The 25362-nt window shown below is 35.3% G+C and overlaps 1 protein-coding gene across 3 annotated transcripts in view; it reads left to right on the top strand.

Annotated features, from left to right (window-relative positions):
- The window catches only part of LOC114354382 (elongation of very long chain fatty acids protein 7), a 72196-nt gene extending 48127 nt beyond the window's left edge, over nt 1–24069 (top strand). For all 3 annotated transcript variants that reach the window (XM_028306747.1, XM_028306746.1, XM_028306748.1), the window contains 5 exons: nt 3150–3230; nt 9203–9365; nt 10047–10183; nt 19821–19885; nt 22737–24069. In XM_028306747.1, the coding sequence (XP_028162548.1) occupies nt 3150–3230; nt 9203–9365; nt 10047–10183; nt 19821–19885; nt 22737–23073 (783 nt within the window). In that variant the 3' untranslated portion in view covers nt 23074–24069. The remainder of the gene's footprint in view (nt 1–3149; nt 3231–9202; nt 9366–10046; nt 10184–19820; nt 19886–22736) is intronic.
- Nucleotides 24070–25362: the final 1293 nt, after the last annotated feature.

The following is a 25362-nucleotide window of genomic DNA, read 5'->3' as shown; positions in this document are numbered from 1 at the left end:
TTAATTATCCACCNCTTGATCATCAGGAGTGGTATTTATATTTGCATAATATTCATTATGTCCCGTTAGCATCCTTTGGCCACGGAACCCTAAAGAAAGTGGAACTACGTAAGGTCATTTTTTGTGACAATCCTAACATTTTGGAAAAAATATTTTTTCTCGAAATTGCGGCCGAGTTAGAATATAGAAAAATTTCAGGTGATACAGCTTATTTTAAGACATTTATCTGACCTAAGCAGAGATTCTACTTCGGCGTAGAAAAAGAGAAAAATAATAATTTCTTAAATTTAAAAAATAATCATGCTGTCGTTCCTATAACTACTTTTAAATAATTATAGGTGCAATAATATTCGCCATACACCAACCTACCTACCTGCAATACAAAGAGAAGCTTAGTGTGTACGTTTCTTTAAATAATAATAAAATTGTAGTTTGACCCTGTACAAAATAAATTTTCTAAAATATTTTTTTTAAAATAATCTATAGCTATTTGTCACCTGGGTGTTTTAGTCTAACATTAATAATAAGTTAAACTTTGGATATTAGTGATAAAAACAGAATGTCACTTTTTCGGGTCAAAAAAAACACTGTGGGATGGTCTCTGGCTATATCCCATGATATAGTCAGAGACTAGATCCAGCATGTGCACCACTTTCACTTTTGTCGATTATTTTGCGCTTAAAACGGCCTCTACGTGTTGGATCTGTATCCCCACGCAAGCCTTATAAAGGACCGGGCCACTTTTGACCCGTGAGCTCCAAAGCGTACAAACATAATAATAATTGATAATTTACATTGTAAAAAAATATTTAAAATTAAGAACCAATATTAATAAAGATAATAATAATAATATACCTAAAAGAAAAGAACTGCTGTAAAATGTTAAGTTCATTTGTAAATTTAAAACCTTGTACATAAATAAAAATAAACGTCTATAAAGTATGGAGACTACAAGTTTGCTCGTAGACATTAGCGAGAAACTACCACCACTTGCTCTAAAAAGAATACATTATTGATTTAATACTCAACAAATTGTTTTGTCTGAAACCGAACTCCGGCAATGTCAGCCGGAGTATAAAAAAAAAAAACTATTAAAGTAATATTTAGTTAACATTCCCTGAGATTGGCTTTGTTTTACAAAACCACACCCTCTATAGACAATCATTTGCTTTCAACTTTCAGAGCTGTTAAATTCGAAATATATTGAGTAAATAGAGATAAAATAGACCGAAGGTACTTACAGTATTTAATTTTTTCCAATGACAATCCGAAATGTAAACAAATCAATTCAACTTTCTTCATTCCGTAATCATTTCACTTTCTTCCGAATATCATTCACTTATCGTACTTACATTAAATCGGTTTCCAATTAACACTAGTTAACTTAGAAGTTTTGGATAGGCATTAATTAATGTCAATTTAAACTAGTTTTAAGCGGTGTCTTTTGTATGAAATTTGACTGATTTTTGACGTTTGTTAAAGTTAAAGCAAGATGGTGCAACTCAGCCTAAGAGTTCAAGTTCTTGATGAGACAATTGTATAAGATATTGATACGTTTTATTTTTAGAAGTTACAGTGTTTATCGCTTGATGTACTGGATTAGAGGCTATGCAGTATTGATCAATATTGTGTACTAGCCTAATAACTTCTATACTACGAGTATATTGAGCTTTTCAATAACAAAAAGATATACGATTACCTATGTGCATTCACCGGAGAATAACTTATTTTGAAAACTACTTAAATAAGCCACAGTTAAATTGGTTCCATCTTTGCCCAGAATGGTAGCAAGAAGTGATAGTAGTATGTCCACTTTCCCTGACTGACTTGAAATCCCTGGATAAAGACCTATACTGTATGGTCAAAATTAAACGAAATATGTTTTCTGTGCTTCTACAGTGTTGCGATGCAATTAAATGAAGTCAGCAAATAACATAACTCAATAGACTAAGAGCTAGTGAACGCCTGACCTACGTCATTTTATAAAAGCTGAAAGTTTGTCAGCGTATGCTCCCAATATAGGATAGAATGTTGGTGAATCATGAAGTTTGGGTCATCGTGATTTTGGCAGCTATCCTAAAAAACTGTCTGGCAAGGAGTTGGAACTGTCAAAACTGTCTGGCTGATGAGGAAACTACTTCTAAATTATTGCCTTAATATTTTATATAAAAATCAGCTTTTATGGTATAACGTAAGCCTAACTTTTACGGTGGCTTTTTCTGTATATTCAATAGACTGTAATTCTACTTACGTTATACCATAAAATCTGATTGTTATGTATAATATTTGGACAATGATTAGAAGTTGTTTCCACATCAGCCAAACAGTTTTGACAGTTCCAACTCCTTGCCAGATAGTTTTTTTAGGATAGCTGCCAAAGCCACGATGACCTAAACTTCATGATTCACCAACATTCTATCCTATATTGGGAGCATACGCTGACAAACTTTCCGCTTTTATAAAATGACGTAGGTCTGGCGTTCACCAGCTCTTAGTCTACAATGCAAACTACAGTTTAAAGGTTCATTCATAAATCAGTTGGGCGGGACTGCTTAATTTGTAGTGTTTTAAGATATTATCTTGTAACAATACATTAATACCGCATAAATTGTGTCGGTACAACTTTTATAATTTTAATTATAGTTTTTAAATGTTGTGCATTGAAGATAAAGGGGATCCATCTAGTAGACTATCATAAATTCAAATAAACATGCGACCAAGATGTAGCTCAAAGTCCAAAATCACATTCAAAGTGATTGTATTTTTTTTTGTAATGCTAAAATTTTTTGCTTTAATCCTAATTCCATGAAAGTTGTTCAATCAGCATTATGCTTCGATTCTTATGTCAGTTGCTGACCAAGAACCAAGCTAAGTGAGTTTCCTTTACTGGGATGTGTAAAAGTGTTTTTAAAACCTGCTTGCATAAATACATGAGTTTTTTAGCTCGCATAACTGACGTAGTTTCCCATAGTGTTTGCATAGGTTGCGATCTGCACAAAACTATGGAAACCTGCGTCAGTTCTTAGTTTGCAACAAGCATTAGTACGAGTATAAGCTAAGACAGATTTTCACACATCACTGAGTGAGTTTGTTATGTACCTACTTAAGAAAACAACAGCTTCTAAAACTGACTTTTGTTTTGTCCACAGCACCTAATGTCAGGATGGTGGGGCGACTACAGCATCTCCTGTCAGCCAGTGGACTACAGTGAAAGTGACCAAGCGCGGCGGGTAAGTTGACAGCTGTCACATTGACACTTCAAATTTTCCTTCGTATTCTCTTTTCTGGCGATTCTATGTACCTTTTTGCTAATGTCATGCTCATTTCACTAATTATTTTTTCAAAGAGAGATTTGATCTTGCAATTTTTGTTGTCCATTGTAGTTGAATACACAATCTATCAGGCTAGATATACCTACTTAGTCAGTCTAGATTACAAAAAAGAAAGTATTTTTCTATAGCGTCTGTTGTAACAACTAAGGTCATGACCCCGGTGTCTGACTCTATGTCCCGCCATATTATTTAAACAGTGATTGAACTATCATAAGTAATCTCAACGCTAGTTTTATTTGCAATCAAAGATAGTTATTCACATCACTAGGAGCATAGTCAATTCAATAGTCGAGAGCACATCAAACTTATCTATCACTAGTGACACGCCCCGGCTTCGCACGGGTGCTAAGTATACATATAAACCTTCGTCTTAAATCACTCTTTCCAATAAGAAAAACCGCATTAAAACCATTGCGTATTTTTAATATCTATAGAAAAGGACAGTCAGCGGAAAGCGACATTGTTTTATACTATGTAGTGATAGTGATTTGGCAAAATGGTCCTTAATACAATCACATTAAGTTGCTATACTTTTTAGCTTGCTATGCTGCTGATGCTGTCTGTACTAATTATGCGCGAACACGATACCATACCACTTTCGCCCTTTTCTACATAAGGTAAAATGTCACATAAAACTATGTGTATCATTAGCATTTTTCTCAAATCTCTAGCTTGTTTTCTTATGCAAATAACCCATATAATTTAATCTTAATGACATCCATTTTCATTCTCATGATTGACCACTTAGACACAGTACACACCCTTGCACATTCCCTTTCATTTTCTACCTCAACCGGACTGATAAAAACATTAAGTACCCAGCCGTCTCGTACGAAAAGACAGTAAATTACAACGTGAAAATAATGTAAATTGTATGCTTGCAAAAAGTCAGAGAAACAGATTTATTTATAACTTAACCTGTACTTAATATAAAGTACCTTAATGTATAATGATTGTCTTCATTCATCGTGGAATTTATTTGATTCAATGGAACGAACAAAACGTTCGTATAATTCCAATTGCCCATTTGCTATTGTTAGTTTAAGATAGTATCGACGAACGAATACCAACATCATGTTTTACTATTATGTATATGCTTAGAAAGCGAGTATAGCCATAGTCTTGGAGATAACTATCAAAGATGATGTTACACAGACATTACATAACATAAAATAAGAGTACGAGTATTTTACCTAATAACCACAAAATTGCCGACTTTCACGTGCACTGTAAGTGACTCGTGGTTTTAAATTGTTATGAATGTTTTAACTCATTAAAACGGAATTCTTTAACTTTAACTTTAATTGAGGGATTCGCGCATTGATATGCATTATTATTTGTAACGGTACTCTTGGGTTGAGTAACAGTAACTAATTCGTTTTTGCAGTGATACAGAATGGGTTTTGCATAACAAAATTGATTTTTATTGCAAAATCGTAACTAAAACTACCGACATAAGGCCCAAGAGTTCTTAGCAAAACATTGTGTAGTTTATTGGGAAAAATAACTACGTTAAACTTATCGAACAGTTTTCTGTATTACAGCGTGTATCCAAATATAAAGACTTTCCTTTATATTTTAGGAAGCAATTTCCCAAAAATAATATTAGGTATATACCTGGCTTTACTTCAGGTTTTTTCAAAAATGTTTTATTGTGAACATTAAAGATAATGAAAGTATTTTAGCAAATCTTTGTAAAATACCATAATGTAACATGTCGCATCTGTACTACCATACTCTGTGGCCAAGTTCAGAACGGCACAGCCTCCACGGCACACTTCAACCACTTTCCAACGTGTGGTGACAGTTCCGTTGTCTCATGGCACAACGTCCTAGATACAACATTTTGTTTGTCTTTCGAAAAAGTCAAGGGTTTTACATATTAGATATGAACGTATTGGTAGAGCTGTGATAAATGTTTTATTAAAAAAAGCATTGCTAATTTTGAAACCTATGAAAAAAAATAGGGCTTGATAGTGAAAACGGGCATTATGCATCTACAAATAATGTATTTTGCGATGAAATGGTATGTGTTACATAATAAAACTCTGTAATTCCTTTTTAAAGGACAAGATCATCTCCTGGATGGCGCTGAAAAACTTCCAAACAATTTACAAACGCTAATATAATATTATAATAATTATAAAAATATTTTCTTACACGTGTATACTAAACGTCCACGAAATATCTTCCCACACTGCGGTTCTTTGAATACTTTCGTTATTGTTTTCAACGTGATTTAAAGATAAAACCGCTTTCCTCGTTAAATACCTACTTAAAAGCTTTTCGAAGATCTGTCTCTTGTTGTTTGGGATCTATGGATTGATTTGATAATATTCAACGAGAATAAATAACAAGCTGAAAAATTATCGTGTACATTTATTCGTGTGGGGTAAAGTTAGTGTTTAACATAGTGGCATACTACTCTAAAAATTCAGGGTAGGTACTCCAAAAATCTTCAAATGGAGATGCTTGTTTATAACACCACACAGAGATCTATGATGATATCGAGACATAAAGAATATTATTCCCAACTAGCGGCCGCCCGCGACTTCGTACGCGTGGATCCCGTTTTACTCCCTTCATCTATCTTACGCGGTTTAGATTTTTTCGTACAAATGTTTTTTCCCGCTAACTCCCGTTCTCGTGAGAATGTTGTAATATCCTGTTGTAACTAAGCTTTAAGATTACTAAGGTACCTGCATGCCAAATTTCAAGCGTCTAACTTAAGCGGTTTAGATTTTTCATACAAAAGGATTTTCCCGCTAATTCCCGTTTCCGTGGGAATTCCTAAGTATACTATAACCTGCCCAGGAGTATGAAGAATAATTGTACCAAGTTTCGTTTAAATCCGTCGAGTACTTTTTGTTTCTATAAGGAACATACAGACAGACAGACAGACAGACAGACAGACAGACAAAAATTTTACTGATTGCATTTTTGGCATCAGTATCGATCACTAATCACTAATCACCCCCTGATAGTTATTTTGAAAATATATTTCATGTACAGAATTGACCTCTCTACAGATTTATTATAAGTATAGATAAATATACACTTATATTTAGACAATACAATCCCAGTCAAGTTCAAAACGGAACCGAGCTTGCCCATAACTTTCGAACTTGAAGAGAAATGACATTCGACGACATCGACAAAAAGGCGGGGTCGCATATTTTCGTTTTCGTTCTGACAAAGTAGGCTTTTGTATGTTTAGTTAGATTGATAGCAGCTTAAAAGGCTGCAGATCAAAGACAGCAGCTTTAAGCTTCTAATAAATTCAGTTGTGTGCAATTAACATAGAATTTTCTTGGTTTCGGAATAAGATATTGAAAAAGAATGAAAGAAAAAGTATTTATTCAGTATCATTACACTATACTTAACTTATTAACTAAGTGTACATAAACAATGATACCTACTGAAAAGGTGTCCAATCAACATGGTATCGTAACATCTTGTTGGGCATGTAATTACCGAAGTAAAGGATACTTAAATCAATTAACATCTTAAAATCTTAATGTTAAATAAAGTATGCCTGATTGTCGTTAAAAATAATAGCACACATCTGCCTGATGCAAATGATACTTACATTTTAATTGCGTCGAAAGTTAAAAGATTTAACTGCCTATGTCTTTACTTTTGGACAAAGCAGGTATGAGGTTAAACGCTGTTACACACATAATACAAGCTTTTACCGCGGCTATACTTATTGGAACTTGTAATTTCACCCGTTGACGTTTAAGGAAAATGTTTAAACTCATCGGTTGAGCAACGACGTTGGGATGATTTAATATGCAGTATGGGAATAAAATGAAAGTTACAATCGTAAAACCCACTGGAAGATAGGCACTTACTCAGTTCTTTATCCTTTTTCGGATTTAGTTGAAATAACTGTGATAATATTTTTATTAAGCCTTTGATTCTCACAACATCTTGGAATGCGAACTCGGAAAACCCCTTACTTTAACAAAGAAATGCCCAACCAAACAATGCTTGTATGGAGCCGAGTCAATAAACTCAATACAGAGTTACGTATCCTCATCTTTCTATTTCACATTCATTTGTCATCGACGCATTAAACACGGCACCCCAAGTCCCAACCAGAAAACTGTAATGAAACTATTTTAACGCAATCAATCAACGGAACACCTAAAACGTAAACTGCTTACCATCTCTCTATACTCTTGACATCATCCCGACCGCATCAATACACTTGACAGTTTCACTTTCAATCTGACGTAAGCATGACCCACACTTTCACTCAGTCGCTCGGGCAAGTTCATTGAACATACAACCATGTCAAGAGCTCACCTTTACCTACTGAGCGGGTTGATTAAAGTTGCCTAATGTTTGAGTGTTAAAAAACATTTTTGTGAATCGCGTAGGTTAATAAGCACACGGTCAACATGGTTATAAAGCTCATATGGGTATTTAGATTTATCTTGACTCTTGGCGCTTGGAATGTGTGTGACGACCATGAATTTGGGAACATAATAAGTATCACATAAAAAATAAATGAGTCAGAAATTAGTCTGGTACCTTGGTTCACCAACTGCAGCCTTAGCTAAATGTCATTTACTTAACGATTGAAGAATTCATTGAAGATGAATATAGAATAACAAAAGAACTGATCATCATGATGATGACTCTACTTTTCTATTAATTTTTCAACTGTCTTTCCCAAGGTATTAACTGGATACTATTAAAAATACTACAAACGCTTATTTTCTAAATAAATCTTCAGCTACAGCTGAATGTGAAGCTGTAGCTTAGGTAACAAACAACAACTATAATTTTCGTAATGTCGTTTTATCTATTGCAAACAAAATAATGAAAAGCGTGCTGAAAACTTAGGTGTGACTACTTTCAGTAACGACTAAATACATAAAGGCACGTGTTTACACTTGTGTCTTATTAGTTATGATGAAGTTGTGATATACTCGAATTGGCAAACCTTTTTTAAATGTCAATAAGGAAATAACAACTTTCTCTCGATCGATACAAAAGCTTTGCGAATTTAGATAACTACATCCTCATTCTCCATGGGAATCTTTCGCTATTGGCGGTGAACTTAAAATAAGAAAGTTGGTAGAAAGATAAATAAATAACAATCAAGAAGTTTTTTATTTAAGGCCGTTTTATTAATCAGCTGAATATGCAACGATTTAATGATGAATTTTCAAAAATCTATCCATTGATCGAACCGAATCAAATAGTCAGTCAGTCTTGTTCATTAAGTGAATGCTCTTAGACTCTAAACTCTCTTTTTTATTACTAAAGCTTTATTATTGGTTATTGGCATAATATAATATTCATGTTTAATGATATTTTTACACCTGATTCGTGTTATAGAAAATCACTTATGAAATGCTCTTTCAAAACATCATGACTGTGTTTACTGCGACAACAAATATTTCATATTGTTTGTCTTGATCATCATTTGTCACATTCAGGAGCACGACCCTCTCGATTTTACCTTAGGCAAACGGAAGATATGGCCTGCACTTCCCACGCTGTCCAGACAGGTTAGGGCTTGCCACAGATCACAGAAATTAAAGGGATGTGACAAGGGGGCGTGGCCGGCGTCGCAGCAATATGCCCAAAAACAGAACACATTTCTCGTGAATGCAATTATGACAGCAGCGACGTCATAATGTAAACAGTTTACATTGCTTGCGTAGTACTGAAGATTATTCGAACGTTGAGTACTGATACCGCAGTGGATAATGAGCACATATTTTGATTACATTGTGTGCGTGAATGTCTAATGCGACACTGGGTTTCGCACTCAGCTCATTAGTTGGCATCTCTCTCTATCCCTATGGGGCTTGCTCATCATTGAATTAATTCTCTCATTATTTCCCCACCAGATGCTGCACTTATGCTGGGTGTACTACTTCTCTAAGCTGTCGGAGTTCGCTGACACCGTGTTCTTCGTCCTCCGCAAGAAGAAGAGCCAGATCACCTGGCTGCATCTGTACCACCACTCGCTGACGCCTTTTGAGGCGTGGCTGCTGGTCAAGTTCATTGCTGGTAAGGAAACATAGTAGAATATCTTGAGAGGAGACTAAGCGAAGAATCTGCTTACATTGGGCCTCTTCAACGCACTAGCATGAGGAGTGTAAACCAAATCCTCCATCTATCTCTAGTGTACCACCCCCACTCTTCCAGTGGATGTCATAAGAGGCAACTAAAGGAGAAATTTATAATATGAATATCAGGCATCCCCAACACATCTGACCAGAATTGTTTGACCAATCAATGAGTAAGTATTTTAAAGGTAGTTCATTCTTCGTCCCTCCTATTCATCCAAGCATCATAAGTGATGAAAAAGAAAGAAGTCAATTGTTCAGTATGTCTACTCTTCTACATCAGATCTTCTTGCGGAGTATCTTCTGAATACCAAATTCTAAATACGTCATTCAATGATGTTATAAATATCACCTTCAGCACTAGTTCAAGATTCAATTCTCTTTTTGTCCGTATTTACAAACATTAATATGAGGGCTCACAGTACGCGTGGATGCACAGGGTGACACACGAACCAATAACAGAGCTCTTTTCAACGCTGAGCGATCGATTGATGCTTCCGTTAAGCAAGCATCGTTTGTGAACACGGGCGTTAGGCATTGCAATTAATTTTTACTCCCTTATTCTTTTATACAATCATCATTCTTATTATAGGTGGCTAATGTCTTTATTTCGTTTTTCAAGGCGGTCACGGAACCTTCTCCAACATAGTCAACAACCTGGTGCACATCATCATGTACGCCTACTACATGCTGGCGGCGATGGGGCCTCAGTACCAGAAGTACCTCTGGTGGAAGAAGCACCTCACCACCCTCCAACTAGTAAGTGTTTTTAACCCCTAAGCTAAGCTAAATATGATGGTGTTACGAGTGGGTTCACTACAATATTTTTATGCCTAGGATGCGCGCCGCGATAAGCTTTTAACGCGCCATTTTATCGATTTACGCGATAAGCCCATACGTTTGTCGTCAAAAATCATTGAAAAGATTTTATCACGGTGCGCATCTTAGCCCGGCTGATGGGGTTCGAAGAAGCATTCCTCGGATCTCAAGTCGGCCAGTCCGATACTTTCATGGTTTGACTATTGGCATGTCTTTTGTTACGCTGAAGGCAAATATGTGTAATTTAGAGCACGTTTTTTTAACCAAATGTTCAAGTAGAGTTCCTATTTATTTTCAGGCTTCATAAGGCCTAAAGTATTTTTTATGAAACTAGGTAGGTATGTCGCGTAAAATGCACAAACGCAAAGCAAATTACGCTCGTTTGATCTCAACTTCAAAGAAAGAAATCTTGAGTGGATTTGGTTTATTTATTTATGTTGTATGTACCTATATAAAAGCCCAAGGCTACCGAAGTGACATGGTCATTTAACCAAGCTTCATAAATAAAGATAAAAAATAAATACTAAGATGCCTTACAATATTTTTCTTGCGAAAAATTATCATTCCTGAGATTTATCAATAACACAATATTTGCTATGACACTAAAGGAAAGAACATGGAACTAAATATAGTAAAGCAAGCACTTTAAAAGGGAAGTTTGTAAAATGACAAAAAGCATACTCGAGTCACTTATAGATTTTGCTTACAAATACTTAAAAAAATATTGAAATAAACAAAAGCCTCCAATCCGTCTGGCCAGCGTGGGGAGTGTAGGCCAAATCCTCCATTTACCTCAATTTGGGAAACGTTTTTTGGCCAAACATTAGTAATCCATCATCAGTTCATTTAGTTTCCACTGCAGGAACACGACCCTCTCTAATAGGGATGTTGCCTGGGTCAAAAAGCAAGAGTTATAATTAGTCCGTCAGTTAACTTTTCAAAAAATACTCTACACGTATTTTTCACTTTTTCAAACTAATGAAAATTTAAAGAGATAAAGCGCGCCAAAGTTCATAAGAAGAGGCCCGTGACGACAATGCGTGGATAAAAGTGCCGCACGTTGTGACGTCGTGCGGAACTTCAACGCACCATAACTATGTAATTATTTGTTAGATTGACAAATAAAAATATATGTGTCCAATATTTTTTGATATTAAACATGATGGACTAAAAAAATTTTTTTAGGAAACTAGCCTATTTACTAGAGGTCTTCGCGCATTAAGGGTCACTGTTCTAACCTAACCTAACCTACTATTTTCTGCAATACCTACTTTTTGCAACCATACTATTTTATGCAATTTCTTTGTTTTACATAAAATTCTTGTGAAAACCATGATCATGTACCTTATGCTTTGATTTGTGGGTAACGGTGGGTAATTATGTGAAGTGTCAATTTGACCAAACAAATTATTTGGGATATAATATTTGGCATTATAAAAGATTTGCAATATAAACATTTGCCAAGTAAAATTTTGCCAAATGATAATTTGACCAAATGAATTAGTTGCGAAAAGTACAGTTGCTAAAAGTTCATTTGGGAAATGAAACTTTGGCGATAAGTTGTTTGCGAAGTGAAATTTGGCGAAAAGTAATTTGGCCAAACGGAAGGATACCACTGAGGATAGATATTTCATGAAGTATTTTTTAAACTTTTATCGACAGAAGATTTTTCAACCAGATAGTCAATAAATTATTTTGAAGTTATTATTTTTCAGTATAAAGATATAGCCTAAATAAGAAACCGTGTAAACCTTGAAATAACGTAATTAACCTGATATCCATCGACTTTTAGAATGGAAGTAATAAAGAAACATAGATAATACTATAAGTAATTATACATACTTAGATAATTATACACATGTATAAAAATTATCGTAATCTGTTTTACACGATTACGATATAGTAAAACGTCGATGTACAGTAGAATACTAGTATCGTTGTTTATTTTCAAATTAAACTAGACACTTCATAATTACCTACCGTGCAAAAATNGAAAAAAGGTTAGAAAGTAATAAACTAGATTTTTAATTAGACACCAATTAATATTAAACGTTGGCACTCACTAAAGTACTAATTTTAGGTCAGATAACGTATTTAATGTTTACATTAAGCAGTGAGTATTAATAAAGTATCGCGTCTCTACTAAAGCTACTTATACACGAGACTTAAAGAGCCTGCTAAAACTTTACACCTTAAATTACCAGTAAAACTGTGTATTAGGAGAGCGAGGGACTAGTTCTAAGAATTTCTAGGTTTTTAAAATGAAAAGTAATAAAATATTGGATGAAGAAAAGAATACTATTCACATAATAAATAAAAATTAAGTCTTAAATCGCTGTCTAAACAATGCGACATAGTTCCCAAAATACTGGTTGCATGTCCACGCTGTATGGCCAAATTACTTCGCCCAGCAGTGAACGTCATTTGGCTGAAACGAACGAATAATAATAATAATAAATAATAAATACACTTTATTGCACACCAAAGATAAGAACAGAAAGAAAAGGCTAATTGACTAAGGCTGAGTTGCACCACCAAATAACCGGTGATTTTTGTATGGTATTTGACATATTTTTGACGTTTGTTACAGTCAAAGTAAGATGGTGCAACCCAGCCTAAGAAATGCATCAGCTCTCCCATCGTAAGCGGACAGCCTAAAGCCACATACTAAGTGCTAAATCCATTGCCTCCACGCTCTGATTAATTGTTACTTAAACAATTACCGGCAGAGACAAAATCTCTGAGCTGTTCCATGAAGCTGATTGGCAAGATAGTGACGAATTACGACTGAGATACTAAAATTACTGTCGGTAAATTAAAATAAAGTAAAATGGAAAACATGACTATTATATTTACGAGTATAGGTTGTTAAATATCAGTTTAGGTTTCTAAGACATCTTACAGGTGAATACCTTGGACAGCGAGCTGTCTTTAACACTGAAGCGAAGCAATGTTATAATCAAACGACTCTGAAACGTCAAGTGGCAAAAATCTAAAGTAATAATCCAGCACCGCACTTAAACCGCACTCGTGGTGCACAAGAAAGGCTGCAGTGCGGGAGGAATGGCGACGGATTGTGAGGCTTGCCACCGGACCGGGTATGACGGTTCGGTGGCAAGTGACCTCGACCACTCTGGCAAGAGTGTAGCGACGAAAAAGAAGAAAAATAATGCAGCATTTATCATCCATCCTGTAAATGTCATACCTAATTATGTGGGACATTTCAGTGTTGTGCAACATGGCAAAAATTGGAACTGATAACCTAGTAACGACCTATCAATTTCATACTGGAACTTCGATGATAACCAACTTTATAGCACTGAGACGGTTTGAACTCGGTTTGAAATGACTTTTATCATCTTAGGTACTATCTTAATCTACGAAAGACCACTGACTGTCTCTCTCATCACGAAATCTCAGAAACTACGAGACCTAGTAGTCTCAAATTTTGCATGGGGTTTTATTTTAGAACATAGGTGCTCATTATGACGAGATTTTTCAAATTTGACCCCTAAGGAAGCAAAAAGGGGTTCACGCTTACGAAGTCGCGGGCAGCCGCTAGTAACTTATATTTATTATAAAGCAGTATTATTTGGTACAGACTATATTTAAACATTTTATTCGATTGCGGCTAGATTTGGCATTTATGAGCGTAAATGTAGCGTCTAACCTATCAAACTATGTACGAGTAATTCGTATCCTCCCGATCAGTACTTTGTCTACAAGTGGTATTTAAATCTAAGTGCATGAAACGGAACGTGGCGGGGAAAGGATATGCCGTTCCGCTGCTGATGTCGAAACAAGGCAGGACTTGTTTAATTACTGCTGAGTATTACGATTACCATTGAACTAGTTAGCTGATCCCTCTGTAGTTCTGTAGTATAGTAGAGGAAACTCAAATGAGTGAAGGCTTTTAGTTGTTTGTTTAGATGTTTGTTTATCCTTTACATTACATTCTTGGTACTATGTCATACGCTTTTTTTTAACGTGCAAGTAATGCGTTTGTGTTTTACAATCAATAATACAATCTTGCTTGATATTAAATGATGATCTAAGATGCGACATGCTTTCTCGGACAATACCTAGGTAATTCACTTGAGTCTTAAAAACACCCAGGTTATAGGAATTTATATTAACATTCGAGATCAATTTATAATAACATCATATAAATCAAAACATGCATACGAAAAATCATACTTTTCCTTTTGGAAAAATGCCCACATTCGGTGTTTGCAACCGATCTATCATTTAAACAATAATTATGGACTTTGTAATAAAAAAACACATTGATAAAGAAAATGATATAACAACTGTTTTTAAACCTAACAGGCACGTCGCTTACTTTTAGGCATGAGTTAAAAACGGTATAGACAGTCGCAAAAATCTTGGAAATGAACGTTTCCTCTGCGTCAGCCTCTGGCCGCATATCCTACGCTTGCGCAAGCGCCGATCCGTTCTAGGCGCGGCGCAATGTCTATAGGCTGCCTACACACAACATATCAAATTTTCAAAGAGATGGGATCTATCGGATATCGGAATTTTGAATACCTTTTATTATTATAATTTCTCCTCCTAAGAAGATACATAAAGTGTGATTTTAATTTTAACTCCACTGCGCCAGAATTAGGGTTATGTTTTTAACATTATCAAGTCCTAACTTTACAGAACTAAAACATTTTAGAACTACACACAACATATCAAATTTTCAAAGAGATCGGATCTATCGGATATCGGAATTTTGAATACCTTTTATTATGAAAGTTATTCAAATTTCTCCTCCTAAGAAGATACATAAAGTGTGATTTTAATTTTAACTCCACTGCGCCAGAATTAGGGTTATGTTTTTAACATTATCAAGTCCTAACTTTACAGAACTAAAACATTTTAGAACTACTGTATAGAGAACTACAGACAATAGTGAAACGCATACATACGTACATACATTTGCACAATAGTCTTTTTCCACGGCTCCAACCGCATAGGTTTTGGTTTTACTCTAGGACACCTGCCGAGCTAGGATGTGCGTCGTGACAATACTCTTATCGACGTCAAAATGTATGGACAAAATCGATAAAATGGCGTAATAACCGCTTATCGCGGCGTGTATCCTAGGCCTACTAGAGTCCCTAGATATAATTCTCCCTGGAAATTAATCAAGTCCCAATTTAAGCGATCAAAACTACATATATATGTATTCACTTTAATAGTGTGTTCTGTGCATGTACGGACAGCCGTCAGTCTAGCGCGAATGCGTCAGTGGCGCAGTTACGCACTCCTCGAATGCATTGACCGCTCGCCTTTTCAACTTTTACAGCCCAGTCAGACTAGAAACATACTGGTATATGACAACTAGTGTGCCTATGTACGACGCGTGTCTGTTCAAACGACCATATCAGTCAAAACACACTTTGTGGCATTTTCAGCGTAGGAATTACGCCAGTCCAACAAAAAGTATATCATTATTTAATTGTTTTACACGGATGGATAGAAAAATTATCCTAATATTTTAATCTATGTAAAAGAAACTGGAAGTTAAAATAGTGAGACACGGATCTCAACGCGACATTTTTTATTGACGCTTGACGTTTCGGCCGCTATGCTACAGCCGTTAGAAGCCTTTAGGTTAGAAGTTCGTAATTATGTATCCTTGGAAACTTTAAACGTGAATGGTTTTAAATAATGTTCTACATTACATAAATTTAGGCCACGTAAAAAGTGTTCCAAAAAAACTTTTTCTACAAATGTCAGGAATTATTACATATTGAAGGGCAAACAGTTTCTCTATAAAACTTTCTCTGGCTATTCTGCTGGGCATTGCAAAAAACGATTAATGTTTGCCATGGCTGCGAAAATATACATTTAGAAAGTAAATTTGAATGTCCACAATACGTCGGCTGCTGCCTAACCACGATTTTGAGATAGAATAAAAAATAATGAGCAAACCCGTTCNTGGTTGCATGTCCACGCTGTATGGCCAAATTACTTCGACCAGCAGTGAACGTCATTTGGCTGAAACGAATAATAAAAATAATAAATAATAAATACACTTTATTGCACACCAAAGATAAGAACAGAAAGAAAAGGCTAATTGACTAAGGCTGAGTTGCACCACCAAATAACCGGTGATTTTTGTATGGTATTTGACAGATTTTTGACGTTTGTTACAGTCAAAGTAAGATGGTGCAACCCAGCCTAAGAAATGCATCAGCTCTCCCATCGTAAGCGGACAACCTTAAGCCACAGACTAAGTGCTAAATCCATTGCCTCCACGCTCTGATTAATTGTTACTTAAATAATTACCGGCAGAGACAAAATCTCTAAGCTGTTCCATGAAGCTGATTGGCAAGATAGTGACGAATTACGACTGAGATACTAAAATTACTGTCGGTAAATTAAAATATAGTAAAATGGAAAACATGACTATTATATTTACGAGTATAGGTTGTTAAATATCAGTTTAGGTTTCTAAGATATCGTACAGGTGAATACCTTGGACAGCGAGCTGTCTTTAACACTGAAGCGAAGCAATGTTATAATCAAACTACTCTGAAACGTTAAGGGGCAAAAATCAAAAGTTAGCAGTCCAGCATTAGTAGCGCCCGTAAATATAACCGCCTCTGTGGTCTAGTGGTAAGACCGCCTGCTTCAGACGCATAGGTCAATGTCATCAAACCTTTGTTTGTCACCTGTCATCCGCTTTGCAAAGGAGGGAAGTTGAACCTTAATTTCGAACTCCTCCTATGTTCTTCTGATTAATTTCGTTGCGGGTCCAATGACAGTTTATCTTTCCCCCGGGACAAACTTGACCTTCATTGGTTGGGTTTTTATGGCGGTCAAGCTGTAGATCCTGGCTACACAGGAGTTGCAGTGGTGGGATCGAGAGGTGGGAATAGTCCCGTATCAATGTCATAGGTACCTACCTGGGACTTCGATGTTATCCAACTTTATAGCATTGAGACGGTTTGGACTCGGTTTGAGATGACTTTTATCATCTTAGGTATTATCTTAATCTACAAAGGTCACTGACTGACTTACTCATCACGAAATCTCAGAAACTACTCAAATTTTGCATGGGGGTTTAGTTTAGAACACAGGTGCTCACTAAGAAGAGATTCAAAAAGGGGTCCACGCGTACTAAGTCACGGGCGGCCGCTAGTTACTTCATTTATAAAGCAGTATTATTTGGCACAGTCTATAAAAATTTAAATGTAGTGTCTAACCTATCAAACTATGTACGAGTAATTCGTATCCTCCCGATCAGTACTTTGTCTACAAGTGGTATTTAAATCTAAGTGCATGAAACGGAACGTGGCGGGGAAAGGATATGCCGTTCCGCTGCTGATGTCGAAACAAGGCAGGACTTGTTTAATTACTGCTGAGTATTACGATTACCATTGAACTAGTTAGCTGATCCCTCTGTACTTCTGTAGAATAGTAGCGGAAACTCAAATGGGTGAAGGATTTTAGTTGTTTGTTTAGATGTTTTTTTATCCTTTACATAATATTCTTGGTACTATGTCATACTCTTTTATTTTTTTTTAACGTGCAAGTAATGCGTTTGTTTTTTACAATCAATAATACAATCTTGCTTGATATTAAATGATGATCTAAGATGCGACATGCTTTCTCGGACAATACCTAGGTAATTGACTTGAGTCTTAAAAACACCCAGGTTATAGGAATTTATATTAAAATTCGAGATCAATTTATAATAACATCATAGAAGTAAAAACATGCATAAGAAAAATCAGACTTTTTCTTTTGGAAAAATGCCCACATTCAGTGTTTGCAACAGATCTATCATTTAAACAATAATTATAGACTTTGAAATAAACACATTCTTATTGATAAATAAAATGATATAACTGTTTTTAAACCTAACAGGCATGTCGCTTGTACTTTTAGGCATAAGTTAAAAACTAGTTTAGACAGTCGCAAAAATCTTGGAAATGAACGTTTCCTCTGCGTCAGCCTCTGGCCGCATATCCTAAGCTTGCGCAAGCGCCGATCCGTTCTAGGCGCGGCGCAATGTCCATAGGCTGCCCACACACAACATATCAAATTTTCAAAGAGATCGGATCTATCGGATATCGGAATTTTGAATAACTTTTATTATGAAACCTATTTAAATTTCTCCGCATAAAAAGATGCATAAAGCGTCCTTAAAGCGCTTATTTACCCGACTGCGCCAGAAGAAAGGTTATGTTATGAAACTACTGGATAAAAAATTACAGACAAATATTTGCGAGCAATTTCAAAATGCATGCACGCATGCATTTGATCGATAGTCTTTTTCCAGGTTAAAACCGCATAGGTTTTGGTTTTTTTCTAGGGCACCTATACCCGGTTTTACCATCAATCCCTAATTTCTAAGTGACCCCTATGAAAACAAAATTCCTGTTATGTGTTACCTTAAGGGTCACTTAAAAATTACGGATTGATGGTGAAAACGGGCACTAGAGTCCCTAGATATCTTCCTAGAAATTAGTCAAATCCCAATTTAAGCTATCAAAACTATAAGTATTCATTTTAATAGTGTGTTCTGTGCATGTACGTACAGCCGTCAATCCAGCGCGCATTCGTCAGTGGCGCAGTTACGCACTCCTTGAATGCATTGACCGCTCGCCTTTTCAACTTTTACAGCCTAGTCAGACTAGAAACATACTGGTACATGACAACTAGTGTGCCTAAGTACCACACGAGTCTGTTCAAACGACCATATCAGTCAAAACACACTTTGTGGCATTTTCAGCGTAGGAATGTACGCCAGTCCAACAAAAAGTATATTATTATTTAATTGTTTTACACGGATGGATAGAAAAATTATCCTAATATTTTAATCTATGTAAAAGAAACTGGAAGTTAAAATAGAGAAACACGGGTCTCAACGCGAGATTTTTTATTAACTGCTTGACGTTTCGGCCGCTATGCTACAGCCGTGAGCAGAAATTGAAATGGAACGCGAAAATCTAAAACCTAGGAGTTCGTAATTATGTATCTTTGGAAACTTTAAATGTGAATGGTTTTAAATAATGTTCTACCTTAAATAAATTTGGGCCACGTAAAAAGCGTTCCAAAAAAACTTTTTCTACAAATGTCAGGAATTATTACATATTGAAGGGCAAACAGTTTCTCTATAAAACTTTCTCTAGCTATTCTGCTGGGCATTGCAAAAAACCATTAATGTTTGCCATGGCTGCGAAAATATACATTTAGAAAGTTTTGAATGTCCACAATACGTCGGCTGCTGCCTAACCACGATTTTGAGATAGAATAAAAAATAATGAGCAAACCCGTTGCTATGTATCACATATTACACTTGAAATTGCAAAACATTTAATGGATACGGTAGTCTCCAAATAAATTGATTTTGAAAATTTTTATAATTATAATACTTTAAGGCGGTCTCCTTTTTACATTGCTATGCGTGATGTTGTTCAAAAGAATTGATATATTTTGGTACAAATTGAAAATACTGGAACGCATTTTCATCTTAAACTCTTTTCAGGCAATCAATGAAATTAGATCAAGCTGAAGCATTCAGTATATTAATGTTTTTACTTTTCTTTCTTTTCAGGTCCAATTCTTCATGGTACTCTTCCACTCTATTAGTGCCCTCGTCTACGACTGTGGATACCCAAAGTAAGTATCAATTCTGTTTTAGAACTAGCTAGTCCTTTCTATAATATTACGTTTCTTACGCATAAGCTGAAACAGCATACCACAGGGCACAACTATGAGACCAGTTTTCTTTAGAGTCAAAATTTCTTAAGTTATTAATTGATCAGTGAAATCGTCGCCCACTAGTATCATTGTAAACAAAACTATTAGTTGTGTAGTTGTGTCATTTAACAAAAAGTTACTGTAGTAAAATAAGTCATCGAACTTCACGCTTTAGTAACATCAGCAGATGTCGGTGTCGTCTATTTACGAAAAGTAAAAAAAATACAACAATAAGAGACCCAATAGTTACAAAAGCTCCAGATTGCAATCGTTGCAGCTAACTATGCAACGAATCGAGCGCAGTCAAGGCGAACGCTAATATCGTTGCGATCGTTGATAACGAAATTGGTTGTCCTCTAAAGGGCCTTATTGTTGCAATAGTAAAATTACAAACATCGAATAGGATGAGAACATTTAATTTTATTAATACAGTGTCTGTATTAGCTCTGATTAGGGTTTCTGCTCGAGCTTTCTCGAACTCGAGAAAACTCGAGAAATTTGGCTTCATTCGAGACGAGAAAAAAATTACCGGAGCTCGAGAATTCTCGAGTTTCGATTTTGAACCTTTAATATTCTTGAAAGCCTATTTTCTTAGACAAAAGTAAGTTTTTTTATTATTTAATAGGTCAACGTTGCTTTTAGACTGGCCTAGTCTTTCCTTTTTTAACTGATTTGATTTGTAAGTAATGATCTCAATCGAAACTAAGTAATAATTTTCACCAACGAGTATGTTATATTTATTGTTGTATGTTTAATCTGACTGATTTAAGGACTGAAAAATTTGTTAACTAGACAGTTACCTTACCTAACAGACGTTAGGTTAGGTACTCGTGCCTCCTCGTAAAGTTTATTCAAGTCGTTATCTGTAAGAAATTTAAAAATTTATTAAAAAGAAACTATTTATTTATTTATTTAAGGACAGCTAACAAGACATACACAATTAACTGGAAAAAACATTGAAAACAATACGTGTTTATAGTGTAGCCTTAATTAAAAGCAGCCACGACATGTGCATAGATTGCGTAGAAGCGTAGTATCGACTAAAGTAAAAAAAAAATTTTTATTTTTATTTATTTATCGTAATTTTGCTATTTGTACTAGTGTTCTTTAGAAAACAAGTGATTCAATTGTAGCTCCAGATTTTTATTGTTATTTATCCTTAAAGTACACGCGACTTTATGACTTTTGTTATGATTATTAGTAAATATTAATTATGGAAGAAGATTTTATTTTTTGTTTATTTCCTTACCAAAATAAGTGGTACTAAATTCTAATATTGATTGTTGTGCATAAAAGTAGGTATATTAGATTAAAAAAACCTGTGTTTTTATTAAATTTCAACCGACTGCAGCAGTTTTCATTAAAAGACTCGAGACCCGAGAAAAGTCGAGACTTTGGCCTCGAGAATTCTCGAAACTCGAGAAAAAAAATAGGTCGAGAAATCAGAAACCCTAGCTCTGATGCATGACATGAATGAAACATAAATCATAGACTTGACTTTTATTGGACCGAGGAAAAAGCAACCACCTTCCTAGTCTAAAATCAGCTGGATTGTCGTCGAACTAAGGTCTAGCACTTTTAAGTCAGTCATTGTCTGAGTTATGGAAGCGACACGGGAGGGTATTTTTGGGACGCCAAACGTCAGCGAGACTTCAGATATGCTTCAGTGGGTCTAGACAAAGTGCAAATTATAATCGCAAACCAGTCGCAAAGTGGTCGAAAAGCCCCTTTTTTGTATGGATTTTGGACGGATTCGATTTTCGATTCGATCAAAAAGTGCGTTTTGTCTAAGGGGGCAGGTATACTTCAGATTTGTATACTCTGTCACGACATAATAATTATGTCAATGTCACCATACTACAGGCACTGACTGAGGCGTTTAGTTACCTATAGTACGAAGACATTCACTGACTTGAGTTAAGCGTTAGACCTTTAGTAGTGTCTAAATTTAATGATATAATACCAAAGTAAATACAACTGAGTAGGTCATCTTCATAGAAACGCACCGAGCGCGGTGTGTATGTGAGCGCGCCAATATACGTATGCGGCGCGCACGCACTCACTGGCAAAATTCGGCGCACCTCACCGCTAATCACCGCTAAATTTTGTTAGTGTGTGCGTGCGCGCCGCATACGTGTTGGCGCGCTCACATACAAACCGCGCCCGTGCGTTCCTATGAAGATAACCTACTCATTTGTATTTACTCTGATAATACTAGGAGGTGTTAATTAAAAAATAAACAACAGCGATAACTTACATACCTTCCAATTTAACGGAAGTGATTATTAAATTATTAAAATTAATAATGAAAACGCCCACAAAGTATTAATTATTAATTCCGAAATGATTAGTTAGCATAAGCAACCAGTTCATCTCGTTAGGAGTAGTAGTGAAAGTGTAGGTATGCCATTCGACGACTTAAAAATCTTGTAGGCCATACATTATTTATGAACAAGTGCCGCAGGCTCTTTAGAGAATCTTTTAGTTCATAATAAGCATACTTTTTTACCAAAAAAGTTAACTATAAAGCAATAAGAACTAAATTGAAAAGTTTGAGATGAATGGGTGCTACTTTTTTACTACTTAGCGTGGGGAATACCCGTGGTTATTTTGCTGGTATCGTTGGAAACTATTGGGCGGTTGTCAAAATCGCAAAGGTACATTTGGTTTAACTCTCTGTTGTTTTACAAAACTCCGATTTCTCAACATTTTTAAATTTTGTCATTTTTACCATATCATTCTAATTCTACGTCAATTTCTCTTTTTACAGATTTATCGCCTCGGGTCTAATCCTGCACTCGTCGATATTCATCGTGCTCTTCACCAACTTCTACATCCAAGCCTACAAAAAAGACCGACAGCAAAAGAAGCCCGTCAACGTTGACAATAACAACACCATCCCCAATGGCCACAGCAAAATGAACGGTCATGCAAACGGTGAAGCCAATGGCCATATAAAAGCCAATCTTTGTGAACAAGAAACAGCTAAAAGCAACGCGAACGGCTTTGCGTTAACAAATGGATATACAAAAGCCAGTGAAACGAACGGCTATGCCAATGGCTACACGAACGGAGTTAGCCACACAGTTAAAGATAAGGTGCAATAGCATTAAATATAAATATATTATCCCCAGCCGCTTGAAGAGAGTTGAACTTAATACAGCTTTAATTCCATAATCGACAATTTCAGTCAACCTAGAAAATAATAAAGAACTAAATAACGATCATTTACATTCCAAATACCCAATGTTCAACTCTTCTCAAGCGCTATGTACAGTATACAGTTGTACAGTATACAGCCAGTAGATATAAGCGTCTATTCCACTACGAGCTATGTTCAGATACTTAACCCTAATGTAAATAGTCCAGGAATGTATTCGGCATTCGAATCCCTTTACTCATCCTACAAATTTTGTAATGAACCTACAAGCTGAAGAGGTCAGAATATTTTCTTCGCTGGAAAATTAGATTTTGGCTTCCACGATAGGTACACAATAACTGTTAAACTATTTTTGAAGTAGTCTAACAGATTAGGTGAACCTTACTTTAATAAAACTGATAATGTTAGACCTTAGCTTTTCGAAAATTATTTGAAAAATGATATACGAAATTTTAATTTACGAATACTGGTACAGACAACAGCATATCAAGCGAAACACGGTGGCACCTTATGCGCTTGTCTTATAAGAGATTTTGTAACAAATATGAATATTTTAAAAGAACTTGAAAAAATCAAAATACCTGAGGTGAAATTTAAAATTTAGTTTAAGATGCGATGCGATGATCCTACGCTAGAAATTTTAATAACAACGTCATAGCGATATGCTGTCTTCAATGTAGGAAAAAAGAAGAATAGGGTCTTAATTTAGTCTTGTAGGTACATTTCATGTAAATTGTATTCTTTTTACATTTTTTTTAGTTCTGATATCAGTTATTAGCCGTTCAATGACAACTACCTCATAACCACACCCCTCCTTTATTTTTAAGTTTGTCTTCTCCGTCCATCGAGCTTTATTTAGGTAGGTAATTGTAAATACGTAATGTTTAAATTATTTTGTTCTAATGGGTGACTGAGTGTACTACTTTTCTTGTTGGTTTACAAATTAATAGTCACAAATGATGATTGTAACATTGCCTAAAGAGCCTACTTAATTCTGTTTGTGATATTAATTTTATCCTTATTTATTTTCTTCTTTCAACACTCGGTTCAGGTTTTACAGCCTCACCATTTTGTTTGGATTTNTTGAATATACTTCGTATTTTTTCATCTTCTTCATCGGTGAATAGTTGAAATCCATAATCTAATCGCTTCGCTCTTATAGCTCCTGGTGGAAAACGAGATTTTTGTTGAATCTCGTATAAATGAAATGCCAATGTTTTATTATACCAGTCAATTTTAGGAAAAATTGTATTTTGTATAAATAGGCTTTGTATACACATTATTATTAAGTTGTAAATAGTGTTTAAGGATATGTTACAATGAAATTTATGTACCCTTTTATACGGATTTTAATTTTTAATGAAATAAAATATTCGACTTTAATTGGATTTTTGTCAATTATTAAAAATTATTTCTATTTCAGTTGTTTAATTTTTCAATGAAAGAAAATGTTTAGTTTGTTCAAAATATGATAATCATTTTTTTTTCTCTAGTTATTTTTAATATCACTACTACCACAAAAACCTAAAACTTGAATACCAAATCAATTAATATGATCCGTAATAATTAGGTAGAGCTCAAACACAGTAATTCGCGAATTCAATCTGCATTTACAGGTTTGATAGCATTGAATTAATGTAATGTCTTACTTTCATATAATAATTTCACTGCATGACCCCAGTAACACCTAGTCATCATGAGCGCGAACTTTCTTCTTCAAATAAGCAATTACAGAGGTTTTCCTTTTGTGAAGCTTTACTCAACAGCGACATCTTTCCAAGACGCTTGAAACTAACTTCTCCCGCGCTTGCTTTTGTAACTGACTTGTCAATGGGCGTCCGCCATCTTGAAATCGAGGGTTACAAGTAGGTGTCGTTAGTAACCGCTTTAGTACACCATCATCCATTACGTTGATGGTTTTGTTCATTATTTATCTGACAGGAGTGTACTCGAAATGGTTTCGGCATATTTTACGAGTGTTCACCACAACACAAACATTCATCTGAATTGTGAATACATTGGGTGACAGAGGACGATAGTATTTATGGCGAAAGTTATGTGATGTAATTTTTTGCAATTTCCTTTTTTTTTTTAAATAAAGGAATGTCGTAGTTATGTTTGGTCCATTTTTGCTACTTTAAATTTTATTTTTCGTTCAAATCAAATTAGCTACCAAAAGCGACTAAAAGACAGGTACTTATCAAACGCTCGTAAAACAAAACCAATAAAAATTACA

This window comes from Ostrinia furnacalis, unplaced genomic scaffold (assembly GCF_004193835.3).
Source record: "Ostrinia furnacalis isolate ACB-3 unplaced genomic scaffold, ASM419383v2 OfSCF2047, whole genome shotgun sequence".
In the NCBI taxonomy this organism is placed as follows: Eukaryota; Metazoa; Arthropoda; class Insecta; order Lepidoptera; family Crambidae; genus Ostrinia; species Ostrinia furnacalis.
Note: the sequence above shows the minus strand (reverse complement) of the source record. Positions and strands in the feature narration are given on the sequence as shown.